The following is a 19,367-nucleotide window of genomic DNA, read 5'->3' as shown; positions in this document are numbered from 1 at the left end:
TAAAAACAGCTTTTCTATTATAAAACAATCATCATTGTTCATCATTTTTTTTTCCTATACAACAGCATCAATTAAAACTTATACTTAACAGCGCCTACCTGGTACAAAGAAAACAGCACACAGTCTTCATTAACAATCTGCAAAGCAACTGCAACATTCAGTTCTGTTAAAAAGAATTAGAACAATCACAATCTCATAGAGAAGCATTAGAGCTGAGTGCAAGTCAAAAAGCACCCGACTAGCTAACGAGTATTAGCTTAGCATGCTAACTAAAAATGCTACTCGTGAATAAAGTTACTACCCATGCATCAAAATGCCTGTAACTTTCGGGATACATGCTAGTACTGCTTACAATCAAAATACATGTTGACAATTACCACTATGAGGGTGTTTTCATTAATACAATTACAAAATTGACAACAGTATCGCTCACTAGCACCTACCACCAGCTTGGGAGTTTTTTTCCTTTGCTGAGGCATGCGCTGTGCAGCAATTTGGAACCTTAACAGTTGCAGTTGCTGTGTTTGTCCACCAGGTGGCTCCAACTATTCACAAAGCACATCAATTTTGAGGAAATTCATTAAGCTATTTTCTAACTCTGTTACATCCACCCCCGCAGAATTTCACTCAAAATTAAAGATGCACAACCCACAGCATCCACCAAAATCAACAAAACAAAAGAGAAACCCAAAAGAAAACAGACCCGACATGGTTATATAGACACACCAACTCAAGAAGTATCCCCAAAAGGATGAAGCAGAGTGAGCGGCGCCAACTCACTACCAGCTCCTGGATGCAGGATGCCGTCTACACCCCACACAAACCATGCCCCACAGAAAAAGAAATGTCCCCGCATCGGGACCGAAGTTCAAACATGGTGGTGCAATGGAAAACCAGAATGGAACAAAGAATACACCAAACTGGAAACCACAATGTAGAAAATAAAAAAAACTTACTGAAAAGCCTGACGTAATGACTTAGAGACTTTGCCAATCATCTGACTTGCATCATTAACAACCTCTTGAGTGGACATTACATGGAGCAACCGATTGACTGGTTTGACAATGCGTCCAAAACGAGATCTGACTGGTTGTACATCGCCAGGACCAGAGTGGGTGGAAGGCGTGAGTTGTCTGTTCCCTCCCTGAGTGATAGTCGAGGGGGCCGATAAGCAGTCTCGTTCAGAGGTCACTGAACCGGCTTGATGGTGCAAATCACTCACACTCTCAGGCTCATCAGCCATGCTCAAAACATGACCAGAGGGCTCAGCGCCCTCACAGCTGTCCGAACGTGCAGCCGACAATTTGTCAACCCATTGCCGAGTTCTGTTCACAGAATCCCCACTCTCTGAGAAAGACAGCAATCCCGTCGCATCCATGGCATCGCCAGATCCAGCTTCAGAAAAAGACTGAAAGGTGCGATCTGCGTGACTGTCCACGTCCACAGGCAAGAAGTTAACAAGCATCAACAGGTTACGGTGCAAAACCCTCTCCTGTCCAGTGATAGGATTCTTGATCACATATGTGTGAGTAGCAGGTTTCACACCAACGACAGTGTATATGGTGGACTCCCACCTGTCTGCTGTTTTTCGCTTCCCTCTCTCACGTCTGTTGGAAACCAGGACTCTATCACCCGTAGCGATCAAGTTCCCCTTCACACGGCGGTTATAGAGCTCAGCCTGACGTCTCTGTTCTTTGTCAACATGTCCTTGAGCAATAGCCATTGCCTCTTGAAGATCCTTTGTCAGGGACACCACGTAGCTATCATAACAACCGATTTCAGGATCTTTCAGTATGTTTTTGAACAGCACATCAACTGGAAGACGGGGGACCCTACCAAACATGAGATAGAAAGGAGCGTAACCTGTTGTCTCATGCACAGTACAGTTATACATGAATGTCAGGGTCTGGAGGCGCCGGGGCCAGTCGTGTTTCGCATCAGGAGGGAGGGCACGAATCATGTTGCCCAGTGTCCTGTTAAAACGTTCCACACTACCGTTGCCCATTGGATGGTACGGCGTCGTCCGAGACTTCTTCACACCAGCAACCCTGAGCAATTCGGCAACCAGCTGACTTTCGAATGATGCGCCCTGGTCAGAATGGACCCTCTCTGGGAATCCATAAATGCAGAAATACTTGTCCCAGAGTTGCTTCGCAACCTGTTTAGCAGACTGATCTCGGCAAGGGAAGGCCTGGGCCATCCTAGTAAAATGGTCTGTCACTACCAGCACATCAACAGGTTTCTTGTTAGAATCCTCCGCAGTCCAAAAATCAATGCACACAATTTCCAAAGGTGCAGATGTCTTGATACTCTCCAGGGGTGCCCTCCCCTCAGGATCAGCTGCCTTACCAATGACACACCGCTGGCATTGTCGCACATAATCCTTCACATCTCTGTCAATGTGCGGCCAAAAGAACCTCTGGCGGGCCAGACACAAGCTCCTAAACTGCCCCTGGTGGCCAGCATTGTCATGTGTGCCCTGGAGGACCTCGGGTTTAAGGGCATCAGGAACAACAAATTGGTATCTCTTCTTCTTGGAGACCTGATCCCTAGATACTCTGTAAAGGACACCATTACACATCGTCAGTTTGTCCCAGTGTTTAAGGTACCTAATGACCATGGCACACTCACTGGATCTTTCCCTCCGGGAAGGTCGACGGCCACGTTCCACAAAGTACAGCACTCTGGAGAGGACAGGATCCCTCAACTGCCCCTCACGAAGCTCACCCTCAGAGAACACAGGTTGAGCATCCGTTGCAGGGAGAAGTAGCTGTGGAAGCTGTTGGAGGATGTCAACAGCACGCGTTCTGGCACCCGACTCCCAAAGGGTATGTGTCTCAAAGATGGCAGAGACCTCTTCTTTAGTGGTGGCTCCAACTATTCACAAAGCACATCAATTTTGAGGAAATTCATTAAGCTATTTTCTAACTCTGTTACACCAGGCTGTATGGAGGACCACAAGAGCCACGCGCATCGAAATAAAAAGTTCTGTGCTTAATTAATGAATTGTAGAATAAAATCTGTATTTGTAAATTCATTTTTGAATTCCAATTTAATAAACTGCATTTCAACTCCAGAGAATACCACCTGGTTCAACAATCTTTTCATCTGATAATTGGGAAAACCGTTTTCTTCTGAGAGGTGCTGCTAGAGCTGAAATTGAGCCCAAAGAAACAACAAAGTTCAGTTCCTCTGGATTTTCCATGGAAAATTGTTTTTTCACTCATCCAGGTGACTTCTCCGGTGTCAGGGATGAGTGATGAATGTATCTCCTCACCAGTGTTGGGAAGGTTACTTTTAAAATGTATTCCATTACAGATTACAGATTACATGCCCCAAAATGTATTCTGTAACGTATTCCGTTACGTTACTCAATGAGAGTAACGTATTCTGAATACTTTGGATTACTTAATATATTATCATGCTTTTTACAACTACGTGAATGTACTATTGCTGTGTGATTTATTACTATTACTGAAGGTCCGCGACTCCGAACTGTAGTAAAGGGACCTCTGACTAATACGGCGGGGTCCCTGTCGGCTCGTAGCCGAAAAATAGCTTTACTTTGTTGTGTGGGTCAACTTTGCTAGCAGAGACAGAGAGAGGCGTTGAAAGGCTGCTCCAACGGAACTTATTGTTGTCGGAGGAAAACAGGAACACGGTGTACAGTCGAGTCTTAATAGCTTACTTACAACTGGGCTCGTCAGGCTCTCTTCTTGGCTGAAGTGGTTATTATTATATTTACATGCTTCCAGCTCCCGTTTTTCCTCGATGACAACTCGTACCTTTCCACTCCCCTTTTTCTCCCTCCTCGCGCGCACAGACCCATAACGGGTATGGCAGTCCATTCTCCCTGCAGCACGGACTACACTGCCCATGATGCTACATTCTTTAGAGCTATGCTTGTAGCATTCTGCCTGTTAGCTTAGCACAACAACAACAACGAAAAGGCGCTCTCTCACCCAGGAAACACACAGTCGCAGAGAGAGAGAGAGCGTCGCCCTGTAACCATGGCAACCGTAACCCTGCCGCCTGGAACAACAGAACGTAGCTGTCAAACAAAACCCAAACAGTCCTGACCCGCGACAAAATGAAACAGGAAAGTACCGCAGTGTAATCCATTTATTTCAACAAAGTAACTGTATTCTGAATACCACCTTTTTAAACGGTAACTGTAACGGAATACAGTTACTCATATTTTGTATTTTAAATACGTAACGGCGGTACATGTATTCCGTTACTCCCCAACACTGCTCCCACTGGAAACCATTGTGTCCAGTTAAAGTCAATCGACTTTTGTAAAGGAGAGTTGTTAGATGCTGTGCTCATGAGGACAATAGTTTTTAACTTGCAGCACAACACAAAGCTGCCGTACTGGATCAACGATCAAAACACTTAATTGAGCAGAATTAGGTCAAAATGTAATATCCTCATATGATGACACATCACACATGACCAGCATTGTTCTAAGAATGCAAACTTTCTTATTGGACGTTTCCACAGCTGCCAGAAAGGGACAGATTTCTGGCTGCTCTTAACGAGTGCTCGTTGCTCTCGTTTTCTTTGGAATTCCTGCACAGAGGATGTAACACCCATGATAAGCACTGAGGTGCGTCCTTGTCAGCAATCAGCCATCCTCAGCTTCCAGGTTAGGAAAAGTGGAACCAGAAGATATTCAAATGCATCTCTCCACAGCTGCCGATGAATTCTACAAAAAACAAAGTTTGTTAAAAACATTTGCAGGTGAATCACCACTGATTTATCACTGACATCCATTTACTCAAAGATTACTGACAAGTGGACAACTAGAATATATAGTTTATAATTTCAACAATGTACTGTAAAAAATGGAACTTTATATGACAAACGTGGTGCTTGTGGAATTTTTAACAAGGACCCTACAAAACTTTACAGTACTCATGCTGCCAAACTTCTGACAGCTAGGTGTGCAGTTCCTGCTTTAAATGCATTCACTGTTAAGATTAAGGAATCTAAGTGATAAGAGGCCAGAAGTGTTTGAACTCGCTTATGAACCTAAATCACTGAGGCCGTCTCTCCTGCATGAAGTCCAGGTGCTGGTTTTCCAGTGTGTGCGTCTGATGCCCCAAAGCTGCCTCAGAGCTGTAACACCATCAATGGCTGCAGTATGGAACAGATGTGGGTGTGTCCTCATCTCCCAGAGTCCAAACCGTCATCAAACAGCCCTACAGACACAAAAACTGTCCCTGTGTGTTGGCCCTGCGACAGACTGGCGACCTGTCCAGGGTGTACCCCGCCTCTCACCCTATGACAGCTGGGATAGGCTCCAGCGCCCCCCGCGACCCTGAAAAGGAGAAGCGGAAGCGAATGGATGGATGGATTAATTAAATATGTCAATAATTATTAAATGTGCCAATAATTATTGAATTAAATGAGTTGTAAATATTTATTTAATTAATTATTGCCACATTTAATTAATTATTTAATGGTGTATTTATTAATTCATTATGTCAGTCCTGGCGTTCCATATCTGTGGGAGTCTGAAGGCGCTTATCTTTTGCCTGCTGTTGCCTCCCTCTTGAGGCCAAACAACGAACAGCAGGCAGCGTAAAGCGACGTGGATGTCGCGAAGGCGGAAGTTTAACGTTTTACGTTTTAGTCTGCACACGTTTGATGGCGGCGATTAAACCCGAAAAGGGCAAAACCCGGCTTTCTGTTCTTATTTGTGCTTCTTAAGTTTTTATACAGTTTATCTGACATTTAAGTCCTTCATCTACATACTGCTGCCTTCAGGCTGTAGCCATGGAAACAGGTTTGTAGCAGATTGTTTGGTCAATGCTAATCTGCTAGGCTAATATTTCCTGTAAGACAAAACGCCATAAATAAATCCGTAAGTTTTACTTTGTTGGCTTTAAAAGCGTGTCTGTGAGCAGCTGATGGTATTTACATGTGCTCCGTCTTGTTTTTCTACTTTGACTACGAAGCATTCCGCAAACAGACAAAGCGGCGTTAAATTGAATGGAGTCTGGCGGCGCTGGGATTACGAGTTTTATTTAAGGGAGTTAAAGGGAGTAAAGGTTCTGGTTGTTTTTAAATGTAATTGAATGTGTTGTTAACGACGTTGGTACACTCATGATTAGCTTTAAGTCAGGCTGCAGAGTGTCGGCCTTTTCTGTCCTGATCACAACGTCCCAAGAAATTATTCCGATTGACAACAAACCTGATTTATCAGCTAACGTAAGTGTGTTTGAAGATGACCTGGCATGGACGCTGAAGACTGTACTCCGAGACTCGCTCTTTAATTCGGCTCTCAATAATTCATCCTTATATTAAATTTAATTTCCGAGCTGCCTGTTTAAAGTTTTCAGGTTGAATTAAAACAATGTGCCTCTAAATTGCTTTTTTTCTAATGGAGTCTGGTATAGAAACATGCGTTCTCGTGGGTGTGTTACGTTGGCGTGTGTGTAGTGTGGATTGAATCCTTCGAGATATTATTGAGGTTTAGATTTAATGTAATTAAATAATAGAAGTTAAAAGCATGTGCTCCTGATGATCTCAGGATAATCTGTGCTGTGGGTTTGAATGTCGTGTTGCTGATTAACTCGTGTGCTTCCCGGTGCAGACGAGCAGGCCAGGAACCGTTTCCAGTTGGAGCTCGAGTTCGTCCAGTGTTTGGCGAATCCCAACTACCTGAACTGTGAGTGACTCTGTGATCAGAAACTCGCAGCTTCACATTTGCCAGAGTTTAACGTAGGTTTTGTGTGTTTGTTTCCAGTTCTGGCTCAGAGAGGCATCCTGAGGGACAGATCCTTCATCAACTACCTGAAGTACCTGCTGTACTGGAAGGAGCCTGAGTATGCCAAGTTCCTCAAGTACGGCGACGTGTTTGATCCTCAGTTTAGATGATTTTCTCTTTGAGGATAAAGTTGTGATGTTTGTAAACCCTTCTGTCAGCTGACCTCTGCTCTGTGACTCCGCCCCCTGCAGGTACCCCCACTGCCTGCACATGCTGGAGCTGCTGCAGTACGAGCACTTCAGGAAGGAGCTGGTGAACGCTCAGTGCGCCAAGTTCATCGACGAGCAGCAGCTGCTGCACTGGCAGCACTACTCACGAAAACGCATGCGGCTGCAGCAGGCGCTCGCTGAGCAAACGCAGGCGCAGCCACAGACGGCCCCGCCGCACGGCAATGCTGCCGCAAAATGACGACGGAGTTGGAGTGCTGCTGGGATACCGAGGTTATTTCTCCATTCACGTGAACATTAAAGACCGTGGGGGAGGAACTGAGGTGGGAGCTGATCAGCTGATGGGAAGCATCAAGCTTTCAAGCTAAAATTTCTCCTGGATTTATGGATGTAACTATTTCCTGGAACTTGTCAGTCCTATGGTCTCAGCAGGAACAGACTGAAAACAAAAAGGCAGCAGAGGTTTTCATTTAAAGTCCTGCTGCTCAGCTGCAGAGTGAGCTCCTGCCTGATGGGGGCGTGCTTTTATCTGCGGCGATCACCTGAGTGTGACTGAAGTGTTCCGGGAGAGAGGAGTGGCTCGGCCTGTTTTCATCCTTTGTTCTAATAAAATGTTTGAAATGTGAAGAGTTTGTTTCTGTTTGCGTGTTGATTAAACCAAAAGTTATGCAGGCTTTCTTTGAGTTAGTCTGCTCAATAACAACAATGACCTACCTCCTTTTCCTAACCACTTTTCCTTGACCTGAAATATCCTGACGTGAGGGAAAGAGGAGGTGCTCTGATGCAGGTCACATGAACAAGATCTCACTTCATCACAAAGTTTCCCTCCATCGTCACTTCTACAGCAGAGCATTAAACAGTGATTCAGTGAGGGTAAATGGTAAATGGCCTGTATTTATATAGCACTTTACTAGTCCCTAAGGACCCCAAAGCGCTTTACATATCCAGTCATCCACCCATTCACACACTGGTGATGGCAGCTACATTGTAGCCACAGCCACCCTGGGGCGCACTGACGGAGGCGAGGCTGCCGGACACTGGCGCCACCGGGCCCTCTGACCACCACCAGGGTGGCTCATGATGTGCATTTAAAGAGGAAACTCAATATTTCTTTTCTATTTTTAGATCCTGTTAGATTTAGATCCCGAAAACAGATCCGGTGGAAAAGAGCAGAGCAACAAGACAAAGCATCCCTGGCTGCAGAGCCTTGAGCACAAACACAGACAGAGAGCCCTCCTGGACCCTCTGTTTATTGACTGAGGGTGCGTTGTTACCTGCTGCTCTCACCTGTAAGAGTGTAAGCGCGTGTTTATGACAGGACATCTAAAGCAGCGGGAACCAAAACGGATGAAGGACCGAGGACTGAACGTGCAGTGAGGAGTGCAAACACCATTCTCAGAGGTCAGCTGGCTGATACAGCTAACAAACATTTTATTATAAAATTAACTTCAAAAGAAACCCGGACATGTAGTTTAAGTCATTTTTGTTAAATACTGACACGACAAGCAGCCGTAATAGGATGGTTAATACACTAAAACCTAAACTATCATCGAACTATTTTTTCAAAATAATAAAGTCCGTTTATCTAAAAACAGGAAGCGTTGATCGGAGGACTGTTCAGCTAAAATAAATACACAAATAGTTCGATAGATAAATAAAATAATACCAGCAATAAAATGTAACAGAGGAAACAAAATCATAATAATACATCTGAGTAAAGTAAATCCACTCAGGAAACTAAATGAAGCTAAAATGTATTGAAAATAGAATAAAATAAAATATTATTTTTGCCGTTTTCTGGCGCTAAACGTCCTTATCTGCTTTTATTGTGAAGGACTCCGGAAGTTTTTTGATTACGTTAGCGGAAGACACGGGACCGTTTTCTCCGTAACACCAGGGCCGTTGTGCGGTAACCGAGCGGTGTTGAGACGTGAGTCGTGCCTCGGTACCTGGATGGACGCCCAGCGGTTCAGTTAGCTAACGTTTAAGCGATGTTTTCGCTGATTTCCGCGGACACCGGGACGGGAAACGGTTGAGCGGGACGACGGTAACTCCTTGTTTCTTCATCATCACTGATTAATCGGGGTGTTTTGTTTAAAAGTGCCGACTTTAATGTAGCAACGGAGCGATCTGCACTGACAGGTAGACTTAAAAAGTTTGTGGTCGCCTGGTGTGGGCATGCGCAGTTTGCAATATGGGGTTGAATAAACGTGATTTATGAAACTGTGGCTGAGTTAGCTTGTTAGCATTCTGATAAGGGAGTTGTTCATATTTGCTCATCTGTGAAGTGTGGAGGAGCGGAGCTAATGGCTCGGACTGTAAAGTGGCAGCCTGCAGGTCCAAGTCCAGGCTGGGTTAAACTGTAAATTAGAGTCACAGCGTCACCTGTGACCTTTAGACTCACATACCTTTTATTCTTTGACTCTAACAGGGTTCAAAATAATCAGAGCTTCAGTTCCGCTAGTTTCAACTCCTGCCTCTTTATGCCAGTTTTCTTCTGATTGGCTGCCCCTCATAAACAGAACATTTAATCAGCAGGTGGGCGGGGCTTCTTCTGGAGCGCAAAGCCAAAACCAGCAAAATGATCATTTTGATGCTCGGAAATATTTCACATTAATCAGTTATCACCTAGTTATCCGTCTGTGTGCTGTGTTTGATGTGAGCACGTAGCACTGGAACATAGATTTACAACAGGAAATGAGGTGGAGCAGATCAGCACGTACTGTATTCATACAGCATGCACACTCATTATTAGCTGTTTACTCACTGTGATAACCAGACCTCATCTCGAGCGTTTGTGTCTCCGTGCTCAGTTCAGGTGGAGTCACCAGCACAGACCTGATGTTGCAGCGGGTGGCGGTGGTCGGTGCCGGAGCAGCCGGACTCTGCGCGGCCAGGCACATCCTGTCCCGTTCAGGCCGCTTCGCTCCTCCGGTGGTGTTCGAGCTCTCTGAAAACGTAGGCGGCACCTGGTGTTACGACGAACGTGTTGGAAAGCTTGATAACGGGCTGCCGGTGCACAGCAGCATGTACAGAGACCTCAGGTAGGCTCACCTGTCTGCACACCATCGATGGGCTCGCTGCGAGGGCCGGCTCCACGTTTCACTAGAGCAGCTTTGCATAATTTATGTTGTAAAGTCATCCTTAACGCTTCAGTCCTGACTCGACTAAAGCCTAAAGTCACAGTTGTTTCTGGTCCTTTCCTGTGGGCTCGTTCTCTCTGCAGTCTCCTACATTGACATGAACATGAGAGAAAGGCTGAGCTGCAGTGAAGTTTCCTTTCTGTGCTCGCAGTTAATGTTTTCTGATATTCCGACAGGACCAACCTGCCCAAGGAGGTGATGATGTTCCCGGACTTCCCCTTTGAACCCCAGCTTAGCAGCTTCCTGCCCCATCAGGAGGTCCAGAGGTACCTGGAGAGGTACTGCCAGAGCCACGGCATCCGGCCTCACATCCGGGTGAGTCTCCCGGGATTCTTCTGAGTCAGATTTAAGCTGCTGGCTCTCATAACACAGTCTGTGATGTCATGTAGTGAAGGGTGCAGGTGGCTGCTTTGTGATACGTGTAGACTTTACGATTCAGTTAAAATCTTTATCGATGGCAGCATTTTGTATTTAATGCCCTTCGAGTGCAGAAAGGAAAATATCGACTCAGTAATGTTTTATTCCTTTCTTTGTTTTATTGTAGAGTCTTTACAGTATAAAGCGCCTGGAGGCAGCTGTTGTTTTAAATAACATTGATTGGATTGAAAATTGAAAAATGTCTGCATCTGTAAAAAGTAAGAGTGTGGAGTTTGTGGGAAAGACCACAGCCGTGACCATGGAGATGTTAACTCCGAGCCACAGTCTGAAGCGAGGCTCCAACCAGCTCGACTGCTTCTTGTATTTAACCAAGAGAGTAAAATCTGGTTCAACAGAGACCTGATCAGGATCACAGACGCACTCTGCAGTAGAAGATCTGAGGTTTCAAGTTTCCCAGCTGGATAAAAGCAGCTTTCGTTCGTTTGAACTTTCTGTTTTAACTCCTGGTACCAGAAACACGAGCGACAATCCTAACAGCTGTTCATAGGCAATAAAGATAATCAAGGCGATTACCCAGCATGCTTTGTACATGAAAATGTACCAGCGGTGTTGCTTCCTCAGGCTTAATGAAAGCTGTTCATAAAGCCTGGTGTGACACACCGAACTCAAACTCAAAACAAAGTTTTCATTTCCTTTTTCTTTATTCATCATCTCATTTATCTTCCCTCTGCAGGCACACGCTGTATTAAATAAACCATAAAACCCAAATAAAGATCCAGCAGTTACACAAACACTACGTCACAGCACTAAACACAAAGTCCATCCATCCAATAGTAGTCCTGACCTGGTTAATGTTACGTGGCTGGTTATTTTTCAGAATCCCTGAAAGAAACAAGTGTGATTGTGGTTTGTTGTCCTGAGGTTTTTAGTTCTGGTTTATGAAGCCGTGACAGTGATCTGATTGGCTGTAACAGGGTGTTAAACATAAGGAAACATCGCTGCATCCAGGAACAGCCTGATGCTTCGTCACTGATGGAGTTGCTAATATGACTAAACTGCTCTCTAGTATAAAGCCAACACCTGAGTACCTGCCACCGGTGTGGACCCCAGGATCATCAGAGACTTGGAGACGATTTCAGCTCCGTCAATAAAAATCTGCTCGCCTTGAATTTTCTAAGAGATCTGATTTGTCTCAAATATGATACAATACAAAAGTAAACCTCCCGCGGCGCCACTTTCCTCACTGTGACTCTTTTTGTCAGTTCAACACTGTCGTGGAAAGCGTGAAGCCCGTCAATGTGACGACAGAGGGCGAGGTGGAGGAGAGGACGGCGTGGGAAGTGACATCATCTGATTCTTCAGGTCATCAGAAAACTGAGACGTTTGACTCTGTCTTCGTCTGCTCGGGGTGAGATCACACACTGCGTTCTAATGACCAGCAGGGGGCGATGGCAAATAAAAGTAATAGTGCAGAAACATATGAATCTGGTTCTGTGACCAACACTTCGCCCATGAGTTGATGGTCTCAGACGTAGTTTAAAGTTTCATTAAATCAAAGGTTAAACTACAGCATCTCATTGGCTAATGAGCCGTAACAACTGGTCAGCGTGTGGCTGCGATTCAACATATTTGCATTCACTAATTATTCCAGAGTGCAACTTTAATACGATGTCTTTTTTTAAAAGTCTTTAAATGTTGACATTTACAAATAAAAGTGTGAATCTTGTGAAGTCTAAGATTTTGTGTTTTGGAAAAAGAAAAAGATTTTATCCAAAAGCAGAAAGTTACAAAGTGTGTATTAAAGCTCTTAATTTGAAGGTGAGCATTTTATTTTGAAATGACTCTGTAGGCTTTACTTCAGAATAAAAGCCTCTGCCCCCTGCTGCCACTTGAGGGTGCCAAAGCTCTGAGTTCACCTGCTTCAGCGGCTCTTATTATTTTGACTCTTATTCTCGTCTGTTTTAAAGGCACTACTCAGACCCTCACATCCCACTCATACCAGGCATCGAGAACTTTAAAGGTAAAACAAACATTTATGCCTTCATAACAAAAACAAAGCTTTTACAACAAGCAAGTATTTTAATGAAAAGTTCCTGATATGATAGAAATTAGTTTTTCTGAGGAGATTGAATGAATGCAGTGAACTGCTGATGACTTCATCAGGTTTATTCTTGTGTTTAAGCCTCAGTAACATCTGTAAACACTCAGTCGTGATTAGCATTAATCTGTGTCAGTTTAGTAAATCGAGGTTCGCTGGTGCTAGATTGGATCAGCGGAAGGACTGCGCTCAGAGCTCAGTCCTCTCCTTTCTGTCTGCTGCACACTGAAGGTGTGGACAGTTTTGCGAGTTCACAGCAGATCGTGACACTTCAAACTGAGCCGCATCGGTGTGAGCTTCAGGAATGTTCGTGTGGCTGGTTAGACACACCAGCATTGTTCTCATTTTGTGCTGAATCCCCACAAAGCGTACCTCCGGGTGTGTTCAGACACCTCCGGGAAACCTTCGTGTTTCAGTCAGTTGGTAAAATCAGAGGTTTCAGAGGCTTCTGGACACCAAAGAAGTTTGAATGAAAGCTCAACAGGCAGCTCAGCCAAGTCAGTCAGAGAGACTTTATTTATCTCCAAGGGGCAATTAAGATAGATACCCTGCCGACCGTACATACAATGCACAAACATCACATTGAGGAGACCGGTCAGGCTAGGTAGCTCTGGCCGGTCGACCCCACGAGCAGCCACCCGAACCGAAACCATGGAAAATGCACAACATGAGGAAAGACGAGGAGAAGAAAAGAACTCCTCCCAGACTGAGCTCCAACAGGGAGATCAGTTTGAGAACAGAAAAAAACACCTCAACACACGAATCAGCACATCTCACAACATAAAGACATAAGCTTCGAAGGCGTTTGGAGGGGGTGGAGGTGAGTGTAGGTCTGCATCAGTGTACATGCGTGCGTGTTCCGTGTTCAGCGGAGAGAAAGTGTCCCTTCACCCGGTTAGGCAAAAGTCAGCAATCTTCGGTCGGCGCCGGTGACCTTGAATGAGGAGTCACAGCAGCTGTTTTGTTATCTAACGGAGAGTTGTGTTATTCCCGTCAGCTTTTGCCTTGAGCATCCAGCTGGCGCCAGGGGGGCCGCATCAGATGAAGATGGTAGTTGTTGTGGTTAGTGCGAACAAACTGCCTCCAGTTTTACAGCTGGTCTAACGTCCATCACTGGTCACCAGGTCTCTTAATTCTCGTTGTTCTTCTCCATACTGCGTTCAATAAACACAGTCTTGAGTATTCACAGCCCTGCCCATCGTCTATCATGTCGGCCAGCCTTGTGGGACAACTTTTACCCCGCCTACTCTGGAACAGCTGTCACCGCTGCACAGAGCATCCCTCCCAGTGATCCATTCTAGAACCAGTGTGCCTCTCTGTGTGCAGGGAAAGTGCTCCACAGTCACTCGTATCGATTCGCGGAGCCGTTTGCGGGTCAGTCGGTGGTCGTTCTGGGAGCCAAAGCATCAGGTCTGGATATTTCCCTCGAGTTGGCCAATGTGGGTGCCCAGGTAACAACTAACACCTGCATGCAGATGTATTATTTTTATTATTATTATCTTTATTTCTTGCATATTTTAGTTGACCTACCAGAATGCCTGACGAGCTTGGCACCAGTGGGTTCCTCCTCTGATGGGAGGAAGGTGCCAGGTGATAGACAGAGGGTGCATGTTCCTACATTTGTATTAACTGTTTGACAAAGCCACAGGAAGCCTCTGGTTAGAGAGCAGGAGGAAGAGGAGCGAGAGCAAAGACGTATAATTGTGTCTTTAAAGAAGTTAACAGCAGGTTACGCTGCATAACTGCAGCCTGGGACGAGCAGCGAGTGCAGAAAGCGTGTGACGGAGCTTTAGACTCACGGCGTGTTTTTCTTTCTTCATCTCACAGGTGACTCTGAGTCACCGCCGCCCTCGGATCACCTTCCCTCTGCCTGATGGGATTCAACAGTCCAGCTCAGTAGAGGCCGTCGAGGACGACGGCAGAATTCGCTTCCAGGTGACTGACCTCAACTGTATTAATCCTCCACTGCAGGAAGTCCACCTGAGACAGTGGCTTGTGAAAGTATTCGGCCCCCCAGCTCAGTCAGATTAGTGTTTGTGAACAGCAGTTTTCAGATCTTGCCACAGATTCTCGATTGGATTTAGATCTGGACTTTGACTGGGCCAGTCTAACACATGGATATGTTTTGTTTTAAACCATCCCATTGTTGCCCTGGCTTTATGTTTAGGGTCGTTGTCCTGTTGGAAGCTGAAGCTCCGCCCCAGTCTCAAGTCTTTTGCAGACTCCAAGAGGTTTTCTTCCAAGACTGCCCTGTATTTGGCTCCATCCATCTTCCCATCAACTCTGACCAGCTTCCCTGTCCCTGCTGAAGAGAAGCCCCCCCAGAGCATGATGCTGCCACCACCATATCTGACAGTGGGGATGGTGTGTTCAGAGTGATGTGCAGTGTTAGTTTTCCACACATAGCGTTTTGCATTTTGGTCTCATCTGACCAGAGCAGCTTCTTCCACATGTTTGCTGTGTCCCCCACATGTTTGCTGTGTCCCCACATGGCTTGTGGCAAACTGCAAACAGGACTTCTTCTGGTTTTCTGTTAACAATGGCTTTCTTCTTGCCACTCTTCCATAAAGGCCAACTTTGTGCAGTGCACCACTAATAGTTGTCCTGTGGACAGATTCCCCCACCTGAGCTGTAGATCTCTGCAGCTCGTCCAGAGTCACCATGGGCCTCTTGGCTGCATTTCTGATCGGCGCTCTCCTTGTTCGGCCTGAGTTTAGGTGGACGGCCTTGTCTTGGTAGGTTTACAGTTGTGCCATACTCCTTCCATTTCTGAGTGATGGATTGAACAGTGCTCTGTGGGATGTTCAAGGCTTGGGAAATCTTTTTGTAGCCTCAGCCTGCTTTAAATTTCTCAATAACTTTATCCCTGACCTGTCTGCTGTGTTCTTTGGACTTCATGGTGTTGTTGCTCCCAATATTCTCTCAGACAACCTCTGAGGCCGTCACAGAGCAGCTGTATTTGTACTGACGTTAGATTACACACAGGTGCACTCTATTTAGTCATTAGCACTCATCAGGCAACGTCTATGTGCAACTGACTGCACTCAGACCAAAGGGGCTGAATAATTACACACACCCCACTTTGCAGTTATTTATTTGTAAAAGATGTTTGAATCATGTATGATTTTCGTTCCACTTCTCACGTGTGCACCACTTTGTGTTGGTCTTTCACCTGGAAGTCCAATAAAACTGATTCATGTTTGTGGCTGTAATGTGACAAAATGTGGGAAAGTTCAAGGGGGCCCAATACTTTTGCAAGCCACGGCATATAATAAAGTTCAAGCAGACGCCTCCTGTGATTGGTTGGTTGTATTTGACACTGTGATGGGTTCCAGGACGGCTCGGTGACGGAGGCGGATGTCCTGATGTTCTGCACCGGGTATAACTTCAGGTTTCCGTTCTTGGACGCAGCCCAGCTGGGTGTGGACATCCAGGACCAGATGATGTCACCTCTGTACCGCTTTCTGGTGCCACCCGCCTTCCCCTCGCTCTTTTTCATCGGCATCTGCAAGATCATCTGCCCCTTCCCCAACTTCAACTGCCAGGTGAGCGGCAGTGTACCGTCATACCCACTGTTCTCCACTGCAGCAGTCCCAGTGTCGACTTTCTAAGAAGCAGAGCGGACTTACTCTGGTTTGAATGCCGTTTGTTAGGTAGCTTCGGTTGTTAGGTTCGTTTGTCTTCTATCGCTGCAGGTCCAGTTCGCCCTGGCCGTGTTGGAGGGCTCGGTCACGTTACCCTCTCGAGTTCAGATGGAGGATGAGGTCCGGCGGGAGCTGCAGGAGAAGCTGGAGCGGGGAGTCCAGCATCGCCACCTGCTGATCTTGGACCAGGATCAGTGGGAGTACTGCAACACACTGGCTCGCACCGCTGGCTTCCCACTGCTGCCTATGGTCATACGCAGCCTGTATGAGGAGGTGTGGCGGCAGCGACAGATTCACCCCAAAAACTACCGGAAGCTCAATTACAGGCTGATCAGCGACTTGGAGTGGGAGCTGATCAATTAATCGGTGAAGGGCAGGTGTGCAAAGGAAGCTGAGTCTCTAGCGCCGCATCAGGCTGTACCTGAGAGGCCTGCTCCCTCTGCCCCTCTTCAAATTTACTACACTTGCTTAGATTGAGGACTTCCACCCTCATCCGTAATTATACTTTAATAAACTGATTAGCCAATGAAAACCTTTTATATTTAAACTCCCGCTGCAGCTAATAAAGGCTAATAAGTCATCAAACCAAAATACATCGACACTTCACTTAAAAGCAGCATCATTGAACAAGCAAAGTTTATAGGATGCACAAATCTCGGATGAGCCCCCAATTTAGCTCAGAACACAAAGAGTGGTCTCAAGAACCACCTTACAAATATTCCAATGCTTCAACTTTTGTGCTTACTGTGTGATAAATGTTCTCGCCTGCTAAAGCCGCTGTTGAAAACACACCTCAGAATTTTATTGGTCTAAAAGTCCAAAGTATTTAATACATATTGATTTGTGAAGGCTGCTTTTACTCCCTGTGAGTCCGTGATGTAAACTGGTGTGACTCCAGAGCTGTCACTAATATATGTGACTGGAGTTTATAACAATGGCACTTTGCTTTTAGTTTTAATTACTATTATAAAGGACAGTTAGTGCTCACAGTTGTCCTGTGAAGAAACAGACACAGGAAGGGCGGTGCTGATTATTTGCAGGTTATAGAGACCTCCAGCACTGATGCTGCTACAGAGATGAGACTGTGAGTCTGTGCAACGAGGTGTTGGCAGGTTTTAGATGACACAAATAGAAGCAAATCTGTGACACCGACAGGCAGAAAGCGAAGCACTGCAGTAGGTTTTACCTCACAGTCTGAAGGTGTGATTAGAGCGCAGAGCGCGGCAGGATCGCAGGCCCCGTTTCCTCTCAGGAGTCGATTCAGCTCATTTTAAATGAGCCAATCAAGCTGATTCTCAGGCCTTCAGAAATCATCTCACAGCATGAATCTAAATGTGTTTGCCCACAGCTGGCAGCAGGCAGAGTGAGCTCTACACAGTGACATTATCACTAACTGCACTTTATATGCTGAGATTTGGACGGTCACTGTGTTTTTAATGGGCTGATCCCTGCAGCGATATCCTATGATTCAGGGCTGACGGGAACTCTCAAAGTGTAATCAGATTACTGTGAAATCATGGTTCCAGCTCCACAGAGGACCAAGCTTTGTAGATTTAATCACCTTCTAGTGCCACCCTCTGCTGTGATTAGCAGAGCTGCCTCTAATAAACATTGTACACTCAAATCTACCTCAATCGTTACAATAAACGTTCATTATTTCAAGGACAAAGACTCGCTGTGGATGAGTCAGAGATTAATAAGCACTAATTATTAAATGCAGAGAGGTGTATAAACACATAGAGTGAAGAAGAAACACCCAGTGCATCATGGGAATCCCCGGCAGCCTACGTCTATTGCAGCATAACTAAGGGAGGATTCAGGGTCACCTGGTCCAGCCCTAACTATATGCTTTAGCAAAAAGGAAAGTTTGAAGCCTAATCTTGAAAGTAGAGATAGTGTCTGTCTCCTGAATCCAAACTGGAAGCTGGTTCCACAGAAGAGGGGCCTGAAAACTGAAGGCTCTGCCTCCCATTCTACTTTTAAATACTCTAGGAACAACAAGTAGGCCTGCAGAGCGAGAGCGAAGTGCTCTAATAGGCTGATATGGTACTACAAGGTCATTAAGATAAGATGGGGCCTGGACAATCACAGAGATTAGTCCGCTGTCAGAGGCCATAAGAGGATCATTTATAATCTTCACTGTTTCTGTTCTGTGATAAGCTTTAAGTTTTTCTTTGGTAATTTAGTTCAATGAGTTCCTTAATTTTCTGATTTTTTGTTGAAGATCTTGGGTGTAGTGAGAGAAGTTATGGAGGCACCACCCTCCTAATAAAATACCTTAATGTTGCATCAGCTCTTGTTTTTAGAGGGAAACTCACTATTTGTCGTCCATCTCGTCATTTTACTTGTTTGTTTTGGTTATTTTTAGTTTAGTAAGTAATAAAAGTGTTCACTGTGTAAAGCTTAGTTTATCTTGGTGGGAGTGAGATCCGTGTTTGTTTTGTGTTAGCTCACCACACATGCTGTAGTCGTGTTGCAGTTTTGTTTCCTTTCTAATCTTAAGGTTTCTTTCTGTCGTGTTTATACAGCACGGCTCCTGTAAATAAACTTAATGAGTCCACACAGACTGTTTTGTGTGTCTCCAGAATAACTGTCTGCAGTTGGTGTAATATTAATTCTGTCCACTACACAGATATGCTCTAAGTGCAACTCAGGAATGCTTGTCTGCCAGCATGTGTCGGAAAAAGAATCTAATTGTTAGCTCTGAGAAAGCCTGGACAATAAGATGTCATTTCTGGTAAAGACGGCTCACTGTATTAGTCAAAAATACACGTGTGTGTGTGTGTGTGTGTGTGTGTGTGTGTGTGTGTGTGTGTGTGTATTGGAAAACACTAAACATGGCAGCATAGGAACAAACTCTAAGTCCATGGAGGCTGGGGTCTGCCACACCAGACAAGACCCCAGCTGCAGGCTGCACATAACAGCAAGATGCCTGCAGACAGGGCATACATGGAACGCCATAGCCAAGTGGCCGGCATAGTGTACAGGAACATCTGTGCCGAGTATAACCTGGAAGTCCCGAGGTCAAAATGGGACACGCCCCCTATGGTGGTGGAGAATGACCGAGCTAAGATCCTGTGGGACTTCCAGATACAGACGGACAAAATGGTGGTGGCTAACCAACCGGACATAGTGGTGGTAGACAAACAGAAGAAGACGGCC

The 19,367-nt window shown here is 45.5% G+C and overlaps 2 protein-coding genes across 5 annotated transcripts; both read left to right on the top strand.

Moving 5' to 3' along the window:
- The first annotated feature begins 5,546 nt into the window (after nucleotides 1-5,546).
- Nucleotides 5,547-7,569, top strand: med31 (mediator complex subunit 31). Its single transcript, XM_086307420.1, has 4 exons — nucleotides 5,547-5,791; nucleotides 6,602-6,676; nucleotides 6,755-6,851; nucleotides 6,967-7,569. The coding sequence occupies exons 1-4, from the start codon at nucleotides 5,782-5,784 to the stop codon at nucleotides 7,181-7,183; spliced, it is 399 nt and encodes a 132-aa protein (XP_086163546.1). The 5' UTR covers nucleotides 5,547-5,781; the 3' UTR covers nucleotides 7,184-7,569.
- A 1,235-nt stretch (nucleotides 7,570-8,804) lies between these two features.
- LOC147320253 (uncharacterized) lies at nucleotides 8,805-18,765 on the top strand. 4 transcript variants are annotated; one of them, XM_086308076.1, is made up of 9 exons: nucleotides 8,805-8,989; nucleotides 9,761-9,986; nucleotides 10,262-10,400; nucleotides 11,726-11,871; nucleotides 12,431-12,483; nucleotides 13,888-14,012; nucleotides 14,389-14,496; nucleotides 15,897-16,106; nucleotides 16,257-18,765. In XM_086308076.1, the coding sequence occupies exons 2-9, from the start codon at nucleotides 9,784-9,786 to the stop codon at nucleotides 16,566-16,568; spliced, it is 1,296 nt and encodes a 431-aa protein (XP_086164202.1). In that variant the 5' UTR covers nucleotides 8,805-8,989; nucleotides 9,761-9,783; the 3' UTR covers nucleotides 16,569-18,765. The 4 variants fall into 4 exon arrangements, with proteins under 4 accessions (XP_086164202.1, XP_086164204.1, XP_086164201.1 ...); XM_086308078.1 differs by having other exon boundaries at nucleotides 9,756-9,986; nucleotides 13,888-14,000; XM_086308075.1 differs by having other exon boundaries at nucleotides 9,756-9,986.
- Nucleotides 18,766-19,367: the final 602 nt, after the last annotated feature.

This window comes from Aulonocara sp. 'chitande type north' Nkhata Bay, linkage group LG10 (assembly GCF_057382095.1).
Source record: "Aulonocara sp. 'chitande type north' Nkhata Bay isolate Kocher_YH1m ecotype deep benthic linkage group LG10, A_spYH_male_GT1.1, whole genome shotgun sequence".
Lineage (NCBI taxonomy): Eukaryota > Metazoa > Chordata > Actinopteri > Cichliformes > Cichlidae > Aulonocara > Aulonocara sp. 'chitande type north' Nkhata Bay.
The sequence above is the reverse complement of the archived record's forward strand: the minus strand, read 5'-3'. Positions and strand labels throughout refer to the sequence as shown.